The sequence below is a fragment of the Sander lucioperca genome, chromosome 11, assembly GCF_008315115.2.
Source record: "Sander lucioperca isolate FBNREF2018 chromosome 11, SLUC_FBN_1.2, whole genome shotgun sequence".
Classification (NCBI taxonomy): Eukaryota; Metazoa; Chordata; class Actinopteri; order Perciformes; family Percidae; genus Sander; species Sander lucioperca.
This window is the reverse complement of record NC_050183.1, coordinates 13,289,326-13,310,721: the sequence shown is the minus strand read 5'-3', so window position 1 is coordinate 13,310,721 and position 21,396 is coordinate 13,289,326. Positions and strand designations below refer to the sequence as shown.

At 39.5% G+C, this 21,396-nt stretch overlaps 1 protein-coding gene across 6 annotated transcripts; it reads right to left on the bottom strand.

Moving 5' to 3' along the window:
• Positions 1-9,435: 9,435 nt before the first annotated feature.
• mpv17l2 (MPV17 mitochondrial inner membrane protein like 2) lies at positions 9,436-20,714 on the bottom strand. Of its 6 annotated transcripts, none has more exons than XM_036007330.1 (7): positions 20,609-20,714; positions 19,915-19,950; positions 18,698-18,927; positions 18,390-18,551; positions 16,292-16,368; positions 15,924-16,052; positions 9,436-10,471 (listed from the first exon to the last, which is right to left on the bottom strand). In XM_036007330.1, exons 3-7 carry the CDS (start codon positions 18,885-18,887, stop codon positions 10,373-10,375), a joined length of 657 nt encoding a protein of 218 aa, XP_035863223.1. In that variant the 5' UTR covers positions 18,888-18,927; positions 19,915-19,950; positions 20,609-20,714; the 3' UTR covers positions 9,436-10,372. The 6 variants fall into 6 exon arrangements, with proteins under 6 accessions (XP_035863223.1, XP_031159783.1, XP_031159782.1 ...); XM_031303923.2 differs by having other exon boundaries at positions 18,698-18,931; positions 19,912-20,019; positions 20,609-20,711; XM_031303922.2 differs by having other exon boundaries at positions 18,698-18,960; positions 19,858-20,019; positions 20,609-20,710.
• Between the last annotated feature and the right edge of the window lie 682 nt (positions 20,715-21,396).

Genomic DNA, 21,396 nt, shown 5'->3' with positions numbered 1-21,396 from the left:
CCATGTGGGATTGGCCAAAATGTTTGGCATGACACAGAAATAAAATTAAACTAACTAAACTAACTAACTAAAGTCCTCTGAGTTCAGACAGAAACATGTGGTCATTCTAAACTTAGAGAGGAACGGTTTGTCGGAGGAAAGATAATTCTGTTATAACAGTCTCGCAAAACAAGGCAGAAAGTTTGAACCGATAAAAATGAACGACTTCACAGTTGAGCAGGAACTTCGTCTCTAAGCTTTGGCCTCCAGAGGTTTGGACGGTGGGAGCGCTTCCTGCTGTACATCCACAGCACTGCTGTCTGATTCCTGCTCAGTGGGGTGGCTGTCATCCTGTCAACACAGCAGAAACCAATACACATATTAATACAATCAATATGACTTTACTTTATTTAATCACTGAACAAGTTTTAAAATATACTGCATACACTGTGAATATATATAGTGTATATATTACATATACAGTATATCGTTCTCTCCTAATTCTTACAAAAACAAAAACACATTTCTTGAGATGGAGACACTGAGACAACAAATAGGTGATAGGATTGATACAAAAATGTACACACAATGTAAAAGAGATCATATGAAACCAGGTAATCTTATCGTAAAACCCCTTGATTTACAGAAGCACAATAATTAATACAGTTCAATTTTAAAATCTACTCTTAACTTTCTGTTGGATGAATTTTTTTTTATGAAGCATCCATAACACACATAAGACCCATTGAGTTAAACACTTTAAAGCACATAAAAGCTAAACGCTGGTCAATTGTCATATAAGTAAAGAAAAACAGATCCCTTTTGTAAAAGAAAAATAAAAACTCTCCAGCAGAAGCAGCAGAATGTTCATTGAATCTGGCTAACTCACTCTGTGTTTGAGGTTGGAGATATAGGTGCACCATACTAAGTCGACAAAGTTCATGAAAATTATGCGGAATTTGGGCGAGATGAAGTAGAAGTTGATCATCTGAGCTGGAGGCCAAACACACCAGTCGGCCTGCAGGTAAGAACAACAAAGATTAGCAAAAACAAAAGTGGACCGATTACACGGCACAAACATTGTTCAAACTGTCACTTTCAGCTGGCCGGGCAACTAAGATATCTGTTTTTACAAATCATTTGAGAGGAAACCGCCAGTGAGCTTTTTCAAAGAATAATTTCTTTGACATTATAAAAAAAACATAAAAACATTCTCAGAATTATTTCATAAATTCATTTAGCATGTGGTGATGTGTTGGGTTGGGTGATCACAAATGACTGATCACATTTCAAAGGGTCAGTAGTAACAAAAAGAACTAGACTAACTTGAAACCTAGAATATGGCTGGACCGTGAATGGCAACATTAGCAAAATACACAAAAATGGATAGTGGCATAAACTACAAGTTAAAAGTACAATCTTGAAGTCAGATCTAGCATGTACAGGGAGCCAATGTAAAGAAATAAGAACAGGGTAATATGATAAAATGTTCTAGTTTTGGTTAAAAATATAATAGCAGTACTTTGTAGAAGTCAGTAGTTAATAGTTGGCTAGTAACTGATTAAGTCAGCCAGAGAAAGATGTTACAGTAGTCAAAATCAGATGAGACAAGTGTTTCTTCATCAGCCATGGAAAGAATGGGACAAATCTTGGAAAATGTTGTTATTATTATTTAAGTGGAAATATGCAGTCTGTCACATTGTTGATATGTTCTTAAAAGGAGAGATTCTGATAAAATAAAATAGGACACCAACATTTCTAATATGAAGGCTTTGGGAAATTGTGGTTACTATTTTCAGACCAACAGAGATTCCCCCCCCCCCCCCCTTCTGCTCCAGACCTACAAATAGGAGCCTAACAAGTGTACTTGCCCTGTACATTTCCCAGAATTTGTCTTTAAACTCCTTCAATCCTTCGGTTAAAGTGCGTTCCTCCATGACAGTCATACCTGCAATAAAAAGTTGTCTGTCAGATATGTGTCAGCGCCACGCCTCATCAAAACCAACTTCAGGTAAGGTCAGATGCTGAAGGAACTCTTATAAAACATGACTGATAGTCACAAACAAAACCTCAGTCAAATCCAAACTGTTCAACCTTTGAACTCTATCCACCTCTGATATTGACACTCATCGTCTTTTGACTTACCTCATCCACATCTTTAAGTGCAACCTTTGATTCTTTACTGTTTACTTTACTTTACTGTTACGTTTGTGTGTGTGTGTGTGTGTGTGTGTGTGTGTGTGTGTGTGTGTGTGTGTGTGTGTGTGCGGGCGGGCGTGCGTGTCATAGAGAAACTGCTTATGTGCCAACACCATGACAAATGCTGAGGTGTGTATGTGTGCACTAAGGGAAGAAGAAGACAGGCTGCTTAGTGCAACAGCAGTAGAGTGCCAGATGGTATAGAGTGCACTCAAAGCGAAATACTTTGAGTTTTCCATCTTAAGAAATTCTAATCTCCACCACTGATGCCGTAAATAGGGGCATTGATTTTAATGCATTCTGTGTCTTCTATTTTCATCTTATTTAATCTTACTTTTTACTATCAAGTGCAGAGACCTGCACAGGTACGGGCTATTGTTGCCCGGGCAACTGCCTGTTTGCCCTGATTGGCTAAGGTGCCCCTCTGGTGAAAGAGCCTAAATACACTTTTCTTTCTTTATTTTTTTTTTTGCTGTTGTGGCTGCATCAATACGATAATACGACCATCATTTCCAAATTTAAATCAAATTAAATCGCTATATCACCCAATCTTGCCTTCAGTGATGCCCTCTGCCCCCAGTCACGTGACTTTGTTTTCTCACACACGGAGCACCGCATATGAAAGAGGGAACGCTAAGCCCTTCTGCCTTCACGCAAGTTTTTAAAGTTATGGAGATTATGACAAATGCCCTGTGAATAGTAACCAAAAAAATCCACTTGAGCTTTGAATAAATTGCCTTTTTTCCAGATTAGAGCAATAGCCCCTCCAAATGTCTGTGCACGTCCCTGATCAAGTGTGTTTTATTTCCCATTAATTATGGCATGCTATGCCTGTTTTATGCTAATTCTAGGTCATGTAGTTTCATTATTTTAAAGCACATTGTGCAGCATATCTTGTATGAAATGTGCTATACAAATAAAGTTGTTATTATTGTTATTATTAGTATGATATAATGATATATATAATTATGATATATAAGTCTGAATTTATTCTCACCTGAAAAATACCACAAACTCAAAATCGGTGTGCTGACCAGCTGGTCCACCAGAACCTTCTTGCCAACTGTTTTCAGAGCTTTGCCCACCAACACTTTGTCCAGCCAGGTGTACCAGCAGTGCATCAGTGGACCCAGGGAGCAGCCCACCATAAACATGTTGCCTTAATGAGAGAGTCAAGGGAAAAAGAAAGCATTAATGTAAATGATTTAGTCATTTGAAATGTAACACATTGCACAAATATTTCTATTTTGTAAGAAAATAAATAAAAATATTGTATTGGCTGATCTAATTGACTTCTGTATCAATTTATATATATATACTGTTCCTTTTTATCGCATATAGACTTATTTATTTCTGTCTTACATTTGTTTTTGTCTTTTGTTTGTTTTTCTCCATCTTTTTGATTACTCTGTTTAATGTGTTGTTCTATACTCCTACCAAAAAATGTGTTATTGGTACATGCTTGGTAACCCAATAAACAAAGATGGAGGAAAAAAAGACACCTTAACACAAAATAAACCCTGATGGGTGGAGTGTGAGGCTAGTCATTCAGTCACGGTAAGAGCAAGGCACCGGCACCTCCAGGGTTGACGGTGCTATTCCCACATTGCAATAATCCCCCTGGCTCTGCTTTGCTCTCTTTCTCACCTGTCCTTCTCCAGTCTTGGACTCTGTGTGACTTTCTGAAGTTCTGCCGGCTCTGCTCTAAGATATCTGCCAGCGCCAGTAATACTCCTCCGCTCATGGTGTTTGTGAACAGGAGGGCCCGGCCTTGGAAAAGTGGTCGCCAGTTGAAACGTATCCGGACCAGAAACTGTTTACCCATCCTGGGAAGCATGATTGCAGAGAGTGTTGTCATCTGTGGATGAAAAATGTGCTCTCTGTCTCTCAGTTTTCAGTTATCCAATGAGAGCTAGAGACATAGATGGCCCGCCTTCAGAAGATGCCGCACCTTCATGCATCTCACAGTCATAAAATATCATCACAAAAACAAGAATAGAATATAAAGCCTGGGTGAGTATCTTAAACTGCTAATATAGTAAAAAAAAATTACAAACCCATTATCAAATAACTGTAAAAACAACTTTAAAAACTCTCTGATGCAAAAAATCTTCATTCATTCCCTTTGGTTGTAAGCCTCTAAAGACTGTAAAACCAGAAAGCCTCTATTTGTGTACTTAGGTGATGAGTCACTGCAAACAGGGACACCAGCATAGTGGGGTGCATCCCTGCAGGCAGGTTGAGAGAGGAAAAGGTGACATTCAAACACATCTATATTCTTGACAGCAGTATGTGCCCTGTACCTGAGGAGGTGTGCTCTAAAATGCTGGGTTGGTGCATATCAAATCCTTTAGGCTGGTTAGTCAGTGTTTAAATAATGTTCTGTATTTCGCTGTATTTAAAGTGACAAACAAAATAATGAGCATGTTTGAAAAGCCCCTGTTTTTGCTGACCTCCTAAGAATTCTGTTTTCAGTCGACATTGAATTCTATGCAGCAGTTGGTTGGCACTTTTGTCACTTGGAGGCTCATAGCGCCAAATGTGTACAGACCCTTTCCAAAAAATTAGAATATCATGGAAAAGTTTATTTATTTCCATAATTCCATTCAAAATGTTAAACTTCCATAGATTATAGATTCGGGGCCCACAACTTAAACGATTTCAAGTATTTAGTTGTATATTTGTACATAATTTGGGCTTCCAGCTCATAAAACCCACGAAAACAGGATTTCAAAAAATTTGAATACTGTGAAGAAATCAGCCCAAATTTTTACAGGGCATGAATGTTTTAAACTGAGTGTCACACACTACTCATCTACTAAACTCAAAGCACCTGCACAAGTTTTCCCAGGGGTCATTAAATTGCTTCACTTTGGTTCAATTGTCTCAGTTAGGATCAATATGGGGAAGACTGCAAACTTGACAACTGGCCAGAAGACCATCATTGATACCCTCCATAGGATGGGTAAGCCACAAAAGTTCATAGCTAAGGAGGCTGGCTGTTCACAGAGTGCTGTGTCCAAGCATATCAATGGAAAGTCTAGTGGAAGGGGAAGGAGAAGATGCACCAGCAGAAGAGCTGACCGTGGGCTTCAGCGGATTATCAAACAGAAGATTCATGAATCTGGCAGAGATCCAGAAAGAGTGGAATGAGGCGGGAGTCACAGCTTCAAAAACCAGCACATTCAGACGCATCCGGGAGATGGGCTACAACTGTCGGGTTCCTCGGGTCAAACCGCTTCTGAGCCTGAGCCAACGTAGGAAGCGTCTCAACTGGGCCAAGCAGAAGAAGGACTGGACTGTTGGCCAGTGGTCCAAGGTCCTCTTTTCCGATGAAAGTAAAGTGTGCCTTTCATTCGGGAATCAAGGGCCAAGTGTTTGGAGGAACATGGGTGAGGAACAGAACCCAAGCTGCTTGAGGACCAGTGTGAAATATCCACAGTCAGTCATGATTTGGGTTGCAATGTCCAGTGCAGGTGTTGGTAAACTCTGCTTTCTTAAATCCAAGGTCACCGCATCAGTCTACCAGAATGTTTTAGAGGACTTCATGATTCCTTCTGCTGAGGATCTGTATGGAGATGCAGATTTCATCTTCCAGCGGGACCTGGCCTACCGCCAGAAGCACCAAAACCTAGTTTGATGCCCATGCCATCACAGTGCTTGACTGGCCAGCCAACTCGCCGGACCTAAACCCCATTGAGAATCTATGGGGTATTATCAAGAGGAAAATGAGGGGCACCAGACCCAAAAACAAAGAAGAGCTGACAGCAAGCATCAAGGAAATCTGGGCTTCCATAACTCCCAGGCAATGCCACAGGCTGATTGCCTCAATGCCACGGCGCATCGAGGCAGTGATTAAGGCAAAGGGATTCCCTACCAAGTATTGAAGATTGAGGTATCGTTTTGAAAGTACCATATTTTGATTGATTTGATGTGATCCTAATTTCATTTTTTTCTGCAAAAACTGAGAAGTAAATGGTGATTTCTTCACAGTATTCTAATTTTTTGAAATCCTGTTTTCGTGGGTTTTATGAGCTGGAAGCCCAAATTATGTACAAATAAACAACTAAATACTTGAAATCGTTTAAGTTGTAGGCCCTGAATCTATAATCTATGGAAGTTTAACGTTTTGAATGGAATTATGGAAATAAATAAACTTTTCCATGATATTCTAATTTTTTGGAAAGGGTCTGTAAGTCTGTTTGTTTCCATTGCTAGATTGTGTGAAATAGCACACATTTTCCTGATTTTATGTAAAATTCAGTATGCAGAGTTAAAGCTGTTATGAGAAGTTTACAGCTGCTCTCCAATCTAGAGTGTGATGTCACACACTCTGAACATGCCCTTCCCAGGCACATAACGAAAACATCTGAGGTTTGAAAATGGCATGAAACTTAAACTGTAAATTCATAAAAGTATGACAGGATCAGCCGGATCATGTTTGCAGAACCTTGCGGTCTTGTTCAGTGACGTTTTCTAACCAGGCAGTGATGTTCCTTGATGATGCAGGAGTAGAAATTCGGCACTATTTGAGGGAATGCCCGGATTTTCCTCAGGGATCTGAGGTAAACAGTCTCTGCCTTGCCTTTCTCTCCAACGAGTCGGTATGCAGCGCCCAAGTCAGACCCTCAGAGATGTAGAAACCAAAGTACTCAAAGCTGTCCACCTCTCTACGAGGACCTGTTGATATTCTAGGGGGGCGAAGTTCCTTCTCTGCTTCTTCCCAATTTCCACTGTCATCTTCTTAGTCTCGCTGACATTCATGAGGAGGTTGTTGGCCTGATACCAGTGGGGCAGGTCCTCTACTTCTTTCAGGTAGGCCTTTTTATTGTTATCTGCGATCAGGACCACACAGCTGTGTCACAAGCAAACTTGATGATGGTGTTGGAGTTGTGCGAGTACAGCAGGGGGCTCAAAATACAGCCTTGGGGAGCTCCGATGTTAAGGATACGGATGGAAGAGGTGTGTCCGCCCACCCTCACCACCTGGGATCTACCGGTCAGGAAGTCAATGATCCACATGCACAATGAGGTGTTTAACCCCAGGTCCTTGAGCTTTATTACGAGCCTGGAGAGAACTATGGTGTTAAATGCTGAACTGTAGTCAATGAAAAGCAATCTCACAAATGTCCTTTCTTTTCCAGGTGAGATAGGGTGCTGTGGAGGATGTGTGCTATGGCGTCTTCCGTTGATCGGTTGGGATGGTAGGAAAACTGTAATGATTCCACTGTGCTGCGTAGTGAGGAGGAGATGCGATCCTTGACCAGCTGTTCAAAGCATTTCATCACTACAGAAGTGAGTGCCACTGGTCGGTAGTCGTTCAGGCAGGCTGGTCTTGTTTTTTTAGCACAGGAATGATGAACTTCTTGAACCATGTGGGTTTGATAGACTGAGTCAGTGACAGGTTGAATATCATTGGGAATACCAGTCAGTGGTGATTTACTCAAGTACTGTACTTAAGTACAAATTTGAGGTCACATAGAATTTAAATCTCTACTGAAGTCACTTAGATCGTTGGATAACAAAAAAAGTATTACAATTGTGGAAACTGTAGAGCTTTTTTCCCCTGAAATCTGACTAATTATAAAATTCTCTTTTTATTTTTTTCTATGTAATGATTCGGTTATTTCATCGTTTGTATTGCTTTGTATGTTTTTATTTTTATAAATCAACCTCCTCGATGTGTCGTGTGTGAATAGGAGAAAAAACAATCAGCATTGTACAAAAAAAGCATATCAGTTAAAGAAAAAAAAACCTCCCTGGAAGGTTTCTGTCTTTCCTGATAAATTCTTTATTGCTTCATAGTTTCTATCAGCACCTGTTTAAATGTACATAATAGAAGTACACGATGATGTATTAATTATCTGCTTGACCAAACTTTATTATTCTGGGTAAAATTGAAAATAACAGTTTTTCATCCAGTAGTGTATGATTAGGATACAAGGTACTTAATGTCACTCAAAAATAAAACAGATGTGATTTAGCAGCATTCAGAATTCTTTACAGGCCTAAATGATGTATGCTTGTTTTTAAAGTTCTTAACACACACTAGTATGCTAATTATACATTTTACGTGGAGAGAATTGGGAGATCAAATTGATAGTAAATATGTTAAACACAGTAGCAACACCAAAGATGACACACATATATATATATACATATACATATATATATATATATATACATATATATATACATATACATATACATATATATAGATATATATATATAGATATATAGATAGAGAGAGAGAGAGAGAGAGATTTACAGATTTTCACTTCCACATTGACTCCATTTATGCAGATTTTTCTTTTTATCATAACAAACTGATCACCTGACCTGCAAAAACTAAAATGACTACATTCATAAAGTAGCAGCTGGAGATATACAGTATATCAAGTCACATTAACAGTCACTGGTTTATCCTGAATCAGGTTTACACACACAGTTTGGGATTCAGTTTGATATGATAAATATATAAGATCTTATATTTAATAATAATTCCGTTATAGATTTTCTTTCAGCATATAATCACAATCATGCAATTATTTTTTCATTGATTCCTTTAAAGGCATAAACGGAAGACTAAGTTATTTGGCATGAAAACAGCGTAGCACATATTAAGGCAAAGTTTATACAGGTCAATATAATAGAGCCAAAAACATAAAATACATCTGATTTCATATAGGCCTACTGCTTTAGTAAAAAAAAAATTTTTTCAGGACTCTGGCTCTCCCCTGAGACTGTCAACGCATATGCAGGACGCAAAAAACGAAAATTACTGTTGCACTATGGACATCTTACCGTTGCAATAAAGGTTGCCTAAATGCCATGTAGCCTATAGGCTATAAATTTGCTGTCAGCTCACTAATTGATTGCGCGTTTTGTGTAGATTTGGACTTTTTTTATTCCACATTGTTGAAACGGCGAAGTGGATCTACTGATCGCTTTGGTTACTTTTTTTCCCCGTGTCATTGGATTATGGCAAAATACATCTTAACGTTTCATGGTGTGATTGCGCTTCGTTTCTGCGTTTGGAGAGGCATCTCTTTCAGACTGTAGGTCAAACACTGATTGTTCACTGTTACATTTTAGTTGAATTTAAGTGTCGGGGCATTCCGCCACTGTACTGTCTATTGCGTTCCAAGACAGCCGTGCCGCGATTGGATTTCATAAGGGCGAATTGTTAAATTGTTACAATGCAATTTAAAATCTGCTTTAAAAATAAACATATGTTTATTTAGCATGTTTGTTTTGTCCATATATGCTCGTGCTGTGTTCCCCAAGTGGTAGGCCAGGTCCCAGCTGCTACAACGAGTTTTATTTTGTTTTGCCCCCCCTGGCTCGAATGTCAAACTCCGCTTATGGGTTGACAGCTAACGTTAACAGTCGATCGACGGTGAGTAACATACATTACACAGGCTGGCAGCAGCACAGAGTCCGGAATTGATGAGTCAAAGCAGGGGATAGAAAGGTGTTGAGAATGACCAACACCTAATCTAAAATGTAAGGTACTTAAAAAAAGGAGAAGCTGTTGAAGTAATAAAAGAGGGAGGCTTCGTTGGCACGGTCCAAAAGTCCGCCACTAGCAGGAAAACTTCGTTGTTTTTTTTTTTTTTTTTTAAATCGTATTTTGCACGGCTACATGTAAACAGCTTGGTCGGAATATCGTCTTTTTAGGAATATTTCGGAAAACCGGAATATTATGTGCATGTAAACGTGGTCAATGTAAGTTTCACACTTCAAACCTTCCCAACAACTGGAAGTTGCATGTAGGTGCCTTGCTGCAGGTTGTGTTAATGACAGCAGTTGAACTCTTTCCTAGGATGTGATAGAAAAAACACAACCATTAGAGGTATTAGCCTGACAGGCAGTGAAACAGCTTTGTATCCCTGAATGTTCCTACAGGAGTGCACATCATTTAGATAAATAAACAAACTGGACATCGACACATTAAAACTACAAACATGAAGGGAAAAGTTCCAGCACTTCCACTTAAACTCCACTTCAAGTCCTCTGAGTTCAGACAGAAACATGTGGTCATTCTAAACTTAGAGAGGAACGGTTTGTCGGAGGAAAGATAATTCTGTTATAACAGTCTCGCAACAAGGTACAACGTTTGAACAGATAAAAAAAAGGCAAAAAGTAATTTAGCCTCCGAAGAATGTCTTCACAGTTGTGCATGAACTCCATCTCTAAGCTTTGGCCTCCAGAGGTTTGGACGGTGGGAGCGCTTCCTGCTGTACATCCACAGCACTGCTGTCTGATTCCTGCTCAGTGGGGTGGCTGTCATCCTGTCAACACAGCAGAAACCAATACACATTATTATATAAATGAATACAATCAATATGACTTGACTTTATAATTACGGAGCCAGTAGAAAACTGACAGACAATGAACATGATCAGACACACACACACACTTTTTTTTAGTATCACCTCCGTCGAGGTTCCAAGCGAGCTGAGCCGATACCAAAAGGTGACGTAAAAACCTGCAGACTACTGATTGGTCGGAGAGAATCGTCACTAATCACTGCGTCATCATTGCTAGCGACAGACAGGGGGGAGTCCTGAACAAAACGGTCATTTTTTAATAGGTTAGCCAGCTGTGTTTTTTTTACTGCCTCCAGTTTCTTTTGAAACAAAATGTGTCTTGAGAGTCAAAAACAGTAAATAGTAAATAGTAAAAAGAATTACCTCCTATGCCCTTTTCTAACCACTTTTCCTTAAATCTGATGGTAAACCTCATGGAGGTCAAGGTAAGATGTGAAGGAGAATTCAAAAGGAATTAGGAAATGTCAACCGCGGTGCCAGGAGAATATGACTGCCCTGACACTCGGATACTTAATTATGTGACAGATGTTGAAAGTTACTGGCGTGGGTCTGCAGGTGAAACTACACTGTTCCGTAGGAGGACTACAGAAAGTACATCTGGATACCTCGCCCTGTGCATTCTAACCACATTGTTTCATGCAAGCTCTAGAAACTTTGACAACCTGATGGAAAATATTACTTCATCACCATTTTATTTTCCATCTTATTCTGCATTAATTATGTCTTTTCATGTGAAGCACTCGGTGCATGAAATGTCATTATTGTAAAGCACTGAGCTGTAGGCCGTTTCAAATGATGATTTTAAATACTTGTCATTATTGGTTGCTCATGCATGCTCACTCTCCTGTCCCCTCATATTTATCCACATGAATCCCAATTAGTAGGATTGTATGAAAATAATTGTTAAATGTATGCAAGATAACCATAACTTGTTATAGGCCTATGAATCTACTGTACATATTATATGTTATAAGGGTTAGATGGTTGTGGGTGGATGACAGAAATACATCATTAATGCAGACAGAGGGCTTCCGGTGACGCCATGGGTGTGCTTGCAGCATCGTAAGTTAGCTCTGCTGGACAAAATTAAAAGATAAGAGTGACAACTACAGTATTTTGACGCTGAAACATAAAAGATAGATTCATGAAACATGAGTTCCTCCGCTGGTCAAAGGAGACAGGATAAACTGGGATAAATAAAGATGATAATAAGTAGAATCCACTGAGCCCAACTAGCAAAACCAAGGCTAACAGCAACACGTTTCAGTCAGATTCAACGATACTGGAGGAGTTAAAAAAACTCAGAAAAGAAAATCAAGATGGGCACAACCACACTAAATTGGCCCTTAGCCGTGTGGAACAAACTATTTCGGACATAAAGGACCAGCTGGTGGAAGACGAAGAGAGAATGGGAGGACTGGAGGAGAGAGTCTGTGCGGCCGAGGGTGCAGAGATGCGACACCGCAGGGCGGTGAGATACTCCAGAAGGAAATTAAACTACCATCAGACCTGGACATTAAGATTGAAAGGCCACATCGGTCACTGGTGGCCAAACCTAAAGATGCAACAGCTCCACCAAGATCGATTATAGAATGAGATTTCTGGATGCAGCGGTGAAGGACACGGTCATAAGGCAGGCATAGAACCAGGGGCCAGTCCTCTTTCAGGGCAAGCGGATCTACTTTGATCAGGACTACTCCCCCGATCTACAGCAGAAACGGACGAGGGTCCGAGAAGTCATCAAACGGCTTAAAAAGATGGACATACAGGTACCCAGCACAACTGAGAGTGAAGCTGAACACCGGGGAGAAGACCTTCGCATCACTAACGAGTGCAGCGGTGCTGCTGAAGGAGCTGGGGGTCGACGTGCGCTGTGGGGAGAGGGAGCGCATCGAGGAGGAGCTGAAGGATGGATGGAGGAGCCAGGTGAGGAGAAAGAAGGGAGCGTTTCTGTCACCAGCTGATCTCAGAGCCCTCCTGCAGGAGGAGGACTAAAGGGAATCTACCATTAAGATGGATAAAAAGTTTGTTTCAACTAAATCGGTGGTAAGGTTATTTAAATAACGGACCTATAGAAATACTATAAGCATCACTAACGTATAGATATAAATAACGTATATTGTTGTCAAGTCGCAAGGTAATGTGTTAGAGCGTCCAGAAGGAGGATATGCTGGAGTACACGAGTGGTATACACTCACCCGGACATTTTTTACATGTTAGTGTAATACTGGTCACACTTGCACTGTGTGTGCTTTTTCCCACAGAGAGGGTAGGTCACACCTCTCTGGCCCAATACCACAGAGGACCTGGTGCAGCCACAGTTCACCCGCTGCGTCAGGTTGATGAGGTGGAAGTTCAGTTCTGTGTTATATACAGAGTTCTTTGTTTTTTGTTTTTCCTGACACGTTACAGGCATTGTTTTGTTAATGATAAGATTCACTTTGATATCGTGAAAGCGTAAACAGGTAGGGAGCAATACCGTAAGATTATACAAGGTCCATGGCTGAGCTGAATTTCATAACTTATAATATAAAAGGAATTAATAATCCGATCAAAAGGAAAAAGATTTTGAGACAATTAAAGAGGTTACACTGCTCTGCTTTAATTCAGGAAACACACCTCTGAGACTGAGCAATTAAAACTGAAGAGAGAGTGGGTGGATCAGGTTTATAGTGTATCATATGGGAGGAAAAAGAAGAGAGGGGTTGCTATACTATTTAATAAATCGGTGTACTACAACAATGAGAAAATCTTTCAAGACGATGAAGGCCGGTATGTTATGGTAATAGGCACAATTGGGGGAATAAAGATAACCATACTTAATGTGTATGCCCCAAATGAAGATTGCCCACACTTTTATCAAAAAGTTGCAACTCTACTAGCAGATAAAAGTGAGGGTATTTTACTAGTGGGGGGCGATCTTAACTGCACTCTGGATTAGAGATGTTCTGATACCAATACCAGTATTGGTATCGGCTCTGATACTGCCTAAAACGCTGGTATCGGTATTGGGAAGTACTGGAGTTTATGCACCGATCCGATACCACGTAACAAAGCCATCTTATTTGCTCTTAGTGTTGAGCCTTAGGCAGAGGCGATACGTCAAAATATACAGATTCAAGGGATAGAGGATGTAGGGGGGTCAATCCATAAGATAGCTCTGTTAGCGGACGATATTTTATTTTTTGTAAAAAATCCACTTCTTTCCATCCCTGCACTTATGAAATGCCTGCATGAATATGGGTCAGTGTCTGGATACAAAATTAATGAAAATAAATCAGAGGCCATGATGATCTCAGGTACCTGGCCTACACAATTAAATAACAAGGTCTCTTTTCGCTGGTCCAAACAAGGATTTAGGTATTTGGGAATTATAACACCCAACCCTGTTCAATTGTTCAAGGCAAATTACAACAAATTACTTAAACAAATAGAAAATGATGTGACACGTTGGGAGGTCCTTCCCCTTTCTTTAATTGGCATAGTAGAAACAGTAAAAATGAACCCATTATCAAGACTTCTTTTTTTTGTTTCAATCCCTTCCTGTAAGAGTACCTGCTTCCACTTTAAACATGTTGGACAAATTAATCTCAACATTTATTTGGCAAAAGAAGAGGCCGAGGGTAAGATTAAAATCCCTTCATTTACCCAAAGACAAGGGAGGTCTAGGTTTGCCAAACCTTAAAAGTTATTATTGGGCTGCACAAATAAATGCAATAGTGGCATGGATCAGAAATGACCGGGAAGTAATATGGACTCAGATAGAGCAGGACTCAGTTAGGGGCATTTCCTTATCAGTACTACTATTTATTGATCAAGATAAAGAATGAATGGATAAAACACACTTTGAAAGTCTGGACAACAGTGAAAAAAATGCTCAGGGGACCAGAGTCGATCTCAAGGGCCATGTTGATAGTAGGAAATATAAAATTCCCACCTTCAGTGTGGGACAGCGGGTTTAGAAGGTGGGCCGATAAGGTCTCTGTACAATGAATCAACTTTTTAAAGAAACATAATTCAAATAATTTTCTCAACTTCAAGAACAATTTGATCTCCCATCAAAGGATTTGTATAGGTACCTCCAGATAAGACACTATATCACAAGCCATAAGGAAAGGGAACTGGTCAGCAAAAACCCAAATGAAATAGAAGAGTACTTTATTAGTGTTCTAGAGAGGCATTTCCCAACGAAAAAAACACATATCTAATATACATAAAAGGGGAACGACTGACACTTCACAAAACACGGACTACATTAAGGAAAAATGGGAATTAGAATTGAATGTTATAATTGAAGATTCTACATGGATGGACATATGGACAAGCTGTCATAAGGGAATTAGTAGCCAACTGTGGAAAGAATTTGACTGGAAGGTAAAGATCAGATTTTTTAATACTCCCTTTATCATCTCTTCATACGTGAAAAACCCCAATGTGGCATTATGTTGGCAAAAATGTGGAAATATTGGAGACACCACACACATTTTTTGGGATTGTCCAGCATTACAAGGATTTTGGGATAATGTTAAAAAGGAAATTGATACTATTTTGGAGGTAGATGTCACTCCGGAACCAATGTTGTTTTTGTTGGGAGCCATACCCAAAGACCTATATAATGCAGATCAGCGATATATACGGAGGATTCTTTTATTAGTAGCAAAGAAAATGATTACAGTGAACTGGAGGGAGGTAAAACCGCCAACAATGGGTCAATGGGTCCAGAGACTGAAAAAAGTGAATGACAGCAAGTCTGCAGCTGACTATGGACACTTTTGTGCAAAGATGGACTTGTATTTCAAGGTACCTGGGGGTCTGATGGATGGGATGGTGCGATAGAGAGATAGATCGATAGATCTAAATTCCTCTTTGGACAATTTTGCTTAGCTACTATTTACAGATATTTACCTCTGCCTGTTGTTGTTATTGTTATTGTTATTGCTACTATTATTAATATTATAACTCTTCTATTTTTATTTAATTTATCTTATCTTTTTTTTATATATGCACTTATTTCTATTTTGCTTCATATTTACTTATTTAATCTTCTCTCTTTCCTCTTTTTTTTTTTTGTTTATTCTTATTGTAACCTATATGGCCTGTCATTTTTTTATTACATTTATATATCTGTCAGGAAATGTTATGTAAAATGATTAAAATGTCGCACTAAATGTTTGCTCTTGGGGGAAATACTAAAATTGTTGGGGCTTTGTAAACTATAGAGTGTGGTCTAGACCTACTCCAACTGTAAAATGTCTCGAGATAACTCCTGTTATGATTTGATACTATAAATAAAATTGAATTGAATATTCTCAAAACCGTAAACAAAGCAGAGTAGAGTCAGCTGCCGATAGAACAAAGTGGAAATTATCCAGGAAGCAGAATGTCTGTTCAATCTTGTGTGTGGCTGACTTACTCTGTGTTTGAGGTAGGACAGGTAGGTGTCCCATCCTATGGTGACAAAGTTGATGTACAAAACGCGGAATTTGGGCGAGATGAAGTAGAAGTTGATCATCTGAGCGGGAGGCCAAACACAGCAGTCCGCCTGCAGAACAAAGATGCACATAAACAAAACTAGACTGACAAAGAAGCACAGACAAGACAGCCATGTTTAGTTTAAGGTAAAGTTGCAGATGCAAAACAAGCTGCCTTATTAACTTCTTATCTCTGGCTAAGAACAAAGACAAACTTGTGGTGTGACGAATGATTGAATAACAATGTGAGTACATTAGCACCAATCTGCTGCCCCAGATCTACAGGTGAGACCCTGATATGTGTACTTGCCTTATAAAACTCCAAGAACTTGTCTTTGAACTCCTTCCATCCTTCAGATAAAGTGTGTCCCTCCATGAGACCCATACCTGCAATAAACAGTTGTTTTGTCAGGTGTGCGTCAGCGCCACGCTTCATCAAAACCAACTTCAGCTACGGTCAGACACTAGCTTGGGCTGGTGTAAATATTTTCAAAGCAGTTTGATATCAAGCCAAGTACCGGACCCACGGTTATGCTGAATTGTATCACAATTTTACCACACTTGTCCCAGCCACTCCCGAGTGAGACTGATGAAAAAGCCCATAATGAATGTAGCGACTACAGACCACATGGTGGCGGTAATGTGTCTCTAAGCCATGACTTTTTACCTTTGGTTATATTAGGCTCGTTCTGAGCCTAGTCGCGCAGAATCGATCACCAGCAATCACTGCCCAGTGCATGCTGGTTAGATTTGTGTCCGACTTCCTCTGACATCATGCACAAGTGGTCAACGATAACCTTAAGAGATCAAGGCTGCCGCAGTTGCCAGGCACTGCATTCAATGAGTAAAATTAAACAACTCAATGCTATAAAACACTCTCTTGTCACAGTGTTAGAATATAGCTAATTTTCTGTAACCACTGTTGCATGAAAGCATGGTGGAATTAGCCAGCTATGATAGTTAGCTAATTTCGCTGAAATGATACGTCATGGCAACGCAAAGCACCATTCATAAGGATGCGTCACGGCAACAAGTAGCCAATCACAGCTTGAAAGGGGCATAACTGGAAGCAGTGGGGGTAACTTGAACGGTCTTGTTCGGCCGTTACCCCTCCCATACTCCCACCGATACTGAAATTGTAATTTCCTTCACAGCGCCGCTCGGCAGTAAATTGCCGTCAGACACTAGCGACTCTGTTAGTTTGTTTATATACAAACATCATGTTGATCACGTTGTCATATTGCTTATTACCAGTGTTGGGCAAGCTATTGGAAAGTTTAGTGAGCTAAGGTTACCAGTTATTAAACAGTAAATAAAGCTTCACTACACCAAAGCCGACGTTAGCCCCCAAATTAATGAAGCAAGCTATTAGCTGACTTTACATCAACATGGCAATAGTAGTTTACTACATCAAAACTATTTTTTATACATCCATGTAACGATACACGTCTGTGTTTGGGGGTGGCACGAGAGATTCTCAGCACATTTATTTCAAACTGCAGCAGAAAGCTCCGTGCTTGAGCTTCAGAATGCTAGGGGAAACGTATGTTAGCTTGCGTGGACGCTACTGAACTACTTGATCAATAAAAGAGCTAACTTTAGCTACTGACTTATTCAGAAAACAGCACCGCTATTTAGAAGTAGTTAAGCTAGTAACGCTCCTGCCCAACACTGCTTGCAATACAAGTTGGATTTAGTGCTGTGACGCCGTCGGCACAGGTTGTAAAAGTCAACTACTTTTAATTTGTCAGAAGGTGACATAGTGACAAATGCTGGTTTAACCGTCTGGCATACAACTAAACCAGTTTAGCCTCGAACATCGGACCAGAACAATCCGGAAATCTTCCCAACTCTATCAGACGCTGAAGGAACTCTTATAAAACATGACTGACATTCACAAACAAAACCTTAGTCAAATTAGGGCTGGGCAATATATCGATATTGTGATATGAGACTAGATATCGTCTTAGATTTTGGATATCATAATATTGTGATATGAAGTGTTATCTGTCCCTGGATTTAATGGCTGGATTACAGTAAAGTGATGTCATTTTTTGAACTTACCAGACTGTTCTAGCTTTTCTATCATTTGCCTTTACCAACTTAGTTATTATATACACATTAATGATGATTATTTATCAAAACTCTCATTGTGTAAATATGTTTTTGTAAGCACCAATTGTCAACCCTACAATATCGCCGCAATATCAATATTGAGGTATTTGGTCAACAATATCGTGATATTAGATTTTTTCCATATCGCCCAGCTCTAAGTCAAATTCTAACTGTTTAACACAGACAACCTTCGAAATCTATCCACCTTTTGACACACATTGCCTTTGGTCTTACGTCATCCATGTCTTTAAGATAGGGTGCTTAGTACCAATAAACTCTGAAATCATTTTCACCTAAAAAATACCACATCCCCAAAAACGGTGAGGCGACCAGCTGGTCCACCAGAACCTTCTTGCCAACTGTTTTCAGAGCTTTGCCCACGAACACTTTGTCCAGCCAGATGTACCAGTATTGCAGCATTGGAGCCATGGAGCAGCCCACCGTAAACATTTGCCCTTTAGGGGGGGAGAGAGTCAAGAAGAAAAATAATGGATTAATGGCAATGCAAAAATATTCTCCTAAAAACCATGTCATTTTCTTATTAAGAGATGGAGATTTGAGTATACTGGTTGAAAGGGCTCTGCTTTTCTCTCTTTCTCACCTGTCCTCCTCCAGTCCCGAACTCTGTCTGGTTTCCTCATGTTCTCCCGGGTCTGCTGCACGATATCTCCCACCGCCAATAATACTCCTCCACTCAGGGTGTTTGTGAGCAGCAGGGCCCGTCCCTGGAAAAGCGGCCGCCAGTTGAAACTTATTCGGAGCATAAACTCTTTACCCACCCGGGGAAGCATGATCGCAGAGATAGTGCTGTCATCAGCAGGAGAAGAACTGCTCTAAGTTTCTCTCTGTGTAACGGGTAACCAACTGGAAGAAATTTCAGTACAGAAGGAATGAAATATGTAAGAATAAAAACAGATGAATAGGCCTACATCATATAAAACTTAAAATTGACTTGCATATTCAAAATAAAATTGTATTGGGAGTGCCCAATGTATATACTGTACTGCACATACACACAGGAGGAAAATAATATACACTACCGGTCAAAAGTTTGGGGTCTAAGCTGAGATCAGTTGCATTGTTTTTTTTAATCAGGGCAGCAGTTTTCAGATTACATTATGTACTTATGTAATTGCAAAAGGTTGTCGACTGTTGTAGACAGAGGTGGCTGATCTTTAATGCAATATCTACATTGCCCATTATCAGCAACCATTCATCCAATGTTCCAAAGGCACATTCTGTTTACTAATCTGATATCATTTTAAAAGGCTAACTGAGAAAACATTGGAGAACCCTTTTGCAATTATGTAAACACATAATGTAATCTGAAAACTGCTGCCCTGGTTAAAAAAACAATGCAACTGATCTCAGCTGGTATTCTGTCTGTAATGGAGTGGAATGGAAATTTCTAAGTGACCCCAAACTTTTGACCAGTAGTGTATAATATATACATGCTCCAATGTCTAAATGTTGATCTTACCTAAGAACAAGTGAGAGTATGAGAGTATTGATGAATGCACAAAAAAAATGTGTAAGCATAAGTTAAAATCAAATCTTTGAGTACAGATGTTTAATGCATTAGGCCCAATGTAGTTTTTATTGCTTGTTATATGACTAATATTACACCACATTTGTTTTCATAGTTTTGCCCTAATGAGGGCTAAATTTATTAACGTTGCCACTAAGAGAATGTGTGTGTGTGTGTGTGTGTGTGTGTGTGTGTGTCAGAGACAGACAAATTATGTATTGGCTTTCATCTACCTTTTCAATTACAGTATCGAAAAGTGCTGTCATCAGCGGGAGAAGAACTGCTTTCAGTTTCTCTCTGTGTAAAGGGTAACCGACTGGAAGAACCTGGTTTATGTCAACACCAAGTTTTAGCTCAGGGCCTTCATCAGGATCATCTACCAAATGATGCTGCACCTTCAACAGAGGGTTTGAAACAAAAGTACACAACAAAATTAAACTTCTTACAGTCATAAAATATCATCACAAAAATAATACAATTTGCAACCTGGGTTATTTAAAACATGGACTGCTTATCGTGTAAATTACTGCCTTTGTTTTACAGATAAATCATCTAGTCTTGCCTGTAACTGGATGGATAAAGCCATTTTGTGTTTCTGGTAAATCTGCAGATGACACAGACAGAGAAACTGTTGAAACAGTATTAAGGTTCAAAGTCCAGGTGCTAGCTGTGAGGCTAACCTCTCGGATGCCCTGATTATAACGTTACTAGCCAGAAACAACCGTTCATTCACTGTACCATTTTGTATCTGGTAACGTTACAACACCTGCGCTGACAGTGACCCAAATTGTGTACACAATTATACAATTCATTTTACAATGATTGATCTACCCTTGAACGCCACATGCAAGTATACCGATCAGAGTCGACTTTGAGCCGGTGTTGTGTCGTACATTTCATTTCCCCGTACTATGCGTTTTCCCTTACCCGACTTAACATGACTCCAACCACCTATGTACTTCACCTTATTAAACACTACCTTACCTGAACCGCTGCACCAACGGCAGAATAGAAACATTACGGAAGATCAAAGATCACGTGGAAATACAATAACAGCTTTTTCTTCCTCTTTATTTGATGGCGGGCTACAAACCAACTTTTGGGTGTATGCCGCCGCCTACTGTATCGGAGTATGCAACAATATCACCACGTTAAGTTCACATTCTAATGTAGAGAAAATAAAAATCTACTCATACTTATTTATTAATCTTGTTTTGTGTAAAAATTTAAATAACGACCTTTTCATCTCAGTTTGATTTTCTCCTATTTCTAATGTTCCCTTGATACTCCATTCCCTCCCTGCTACTTTGTCTTTTAATCTTTCCCTTCCTACATCAAACTTTTTACACCTAATTAACACATGTTCTACTGTTCCCCTACTTTCACATACTTCACACTTTTCTGATTCTGCCTTTTTCAACTATATAGGCCTACGTTTTAACCCTGTGTGCCCTAACCTCAACCGAGTAAATACCAACTTCACAGAACCATTGGTGAAGCCATACTTCTTTGAGGTTGTTTTTTTTTAGCGGATTGCAAACAATGATGTGGTAGGCTACATTTGATTTATTTTTAACCATGTATTGTATTAGGCCTACTATAGTAGGCTATTCCTAATATATTAATATGTTTTTGCACAGTGGTGTAGTGGTCCCTGGAGAAGTGGGTATACTCTCAGTTTTCACCTTTTTTTTTTTTTTTTTTTTTAAAGTAGTCCAGAAAAAAGCCCTGTTTTAGAAACAGTGACATGTAAGACTATGATTTAGTTTACC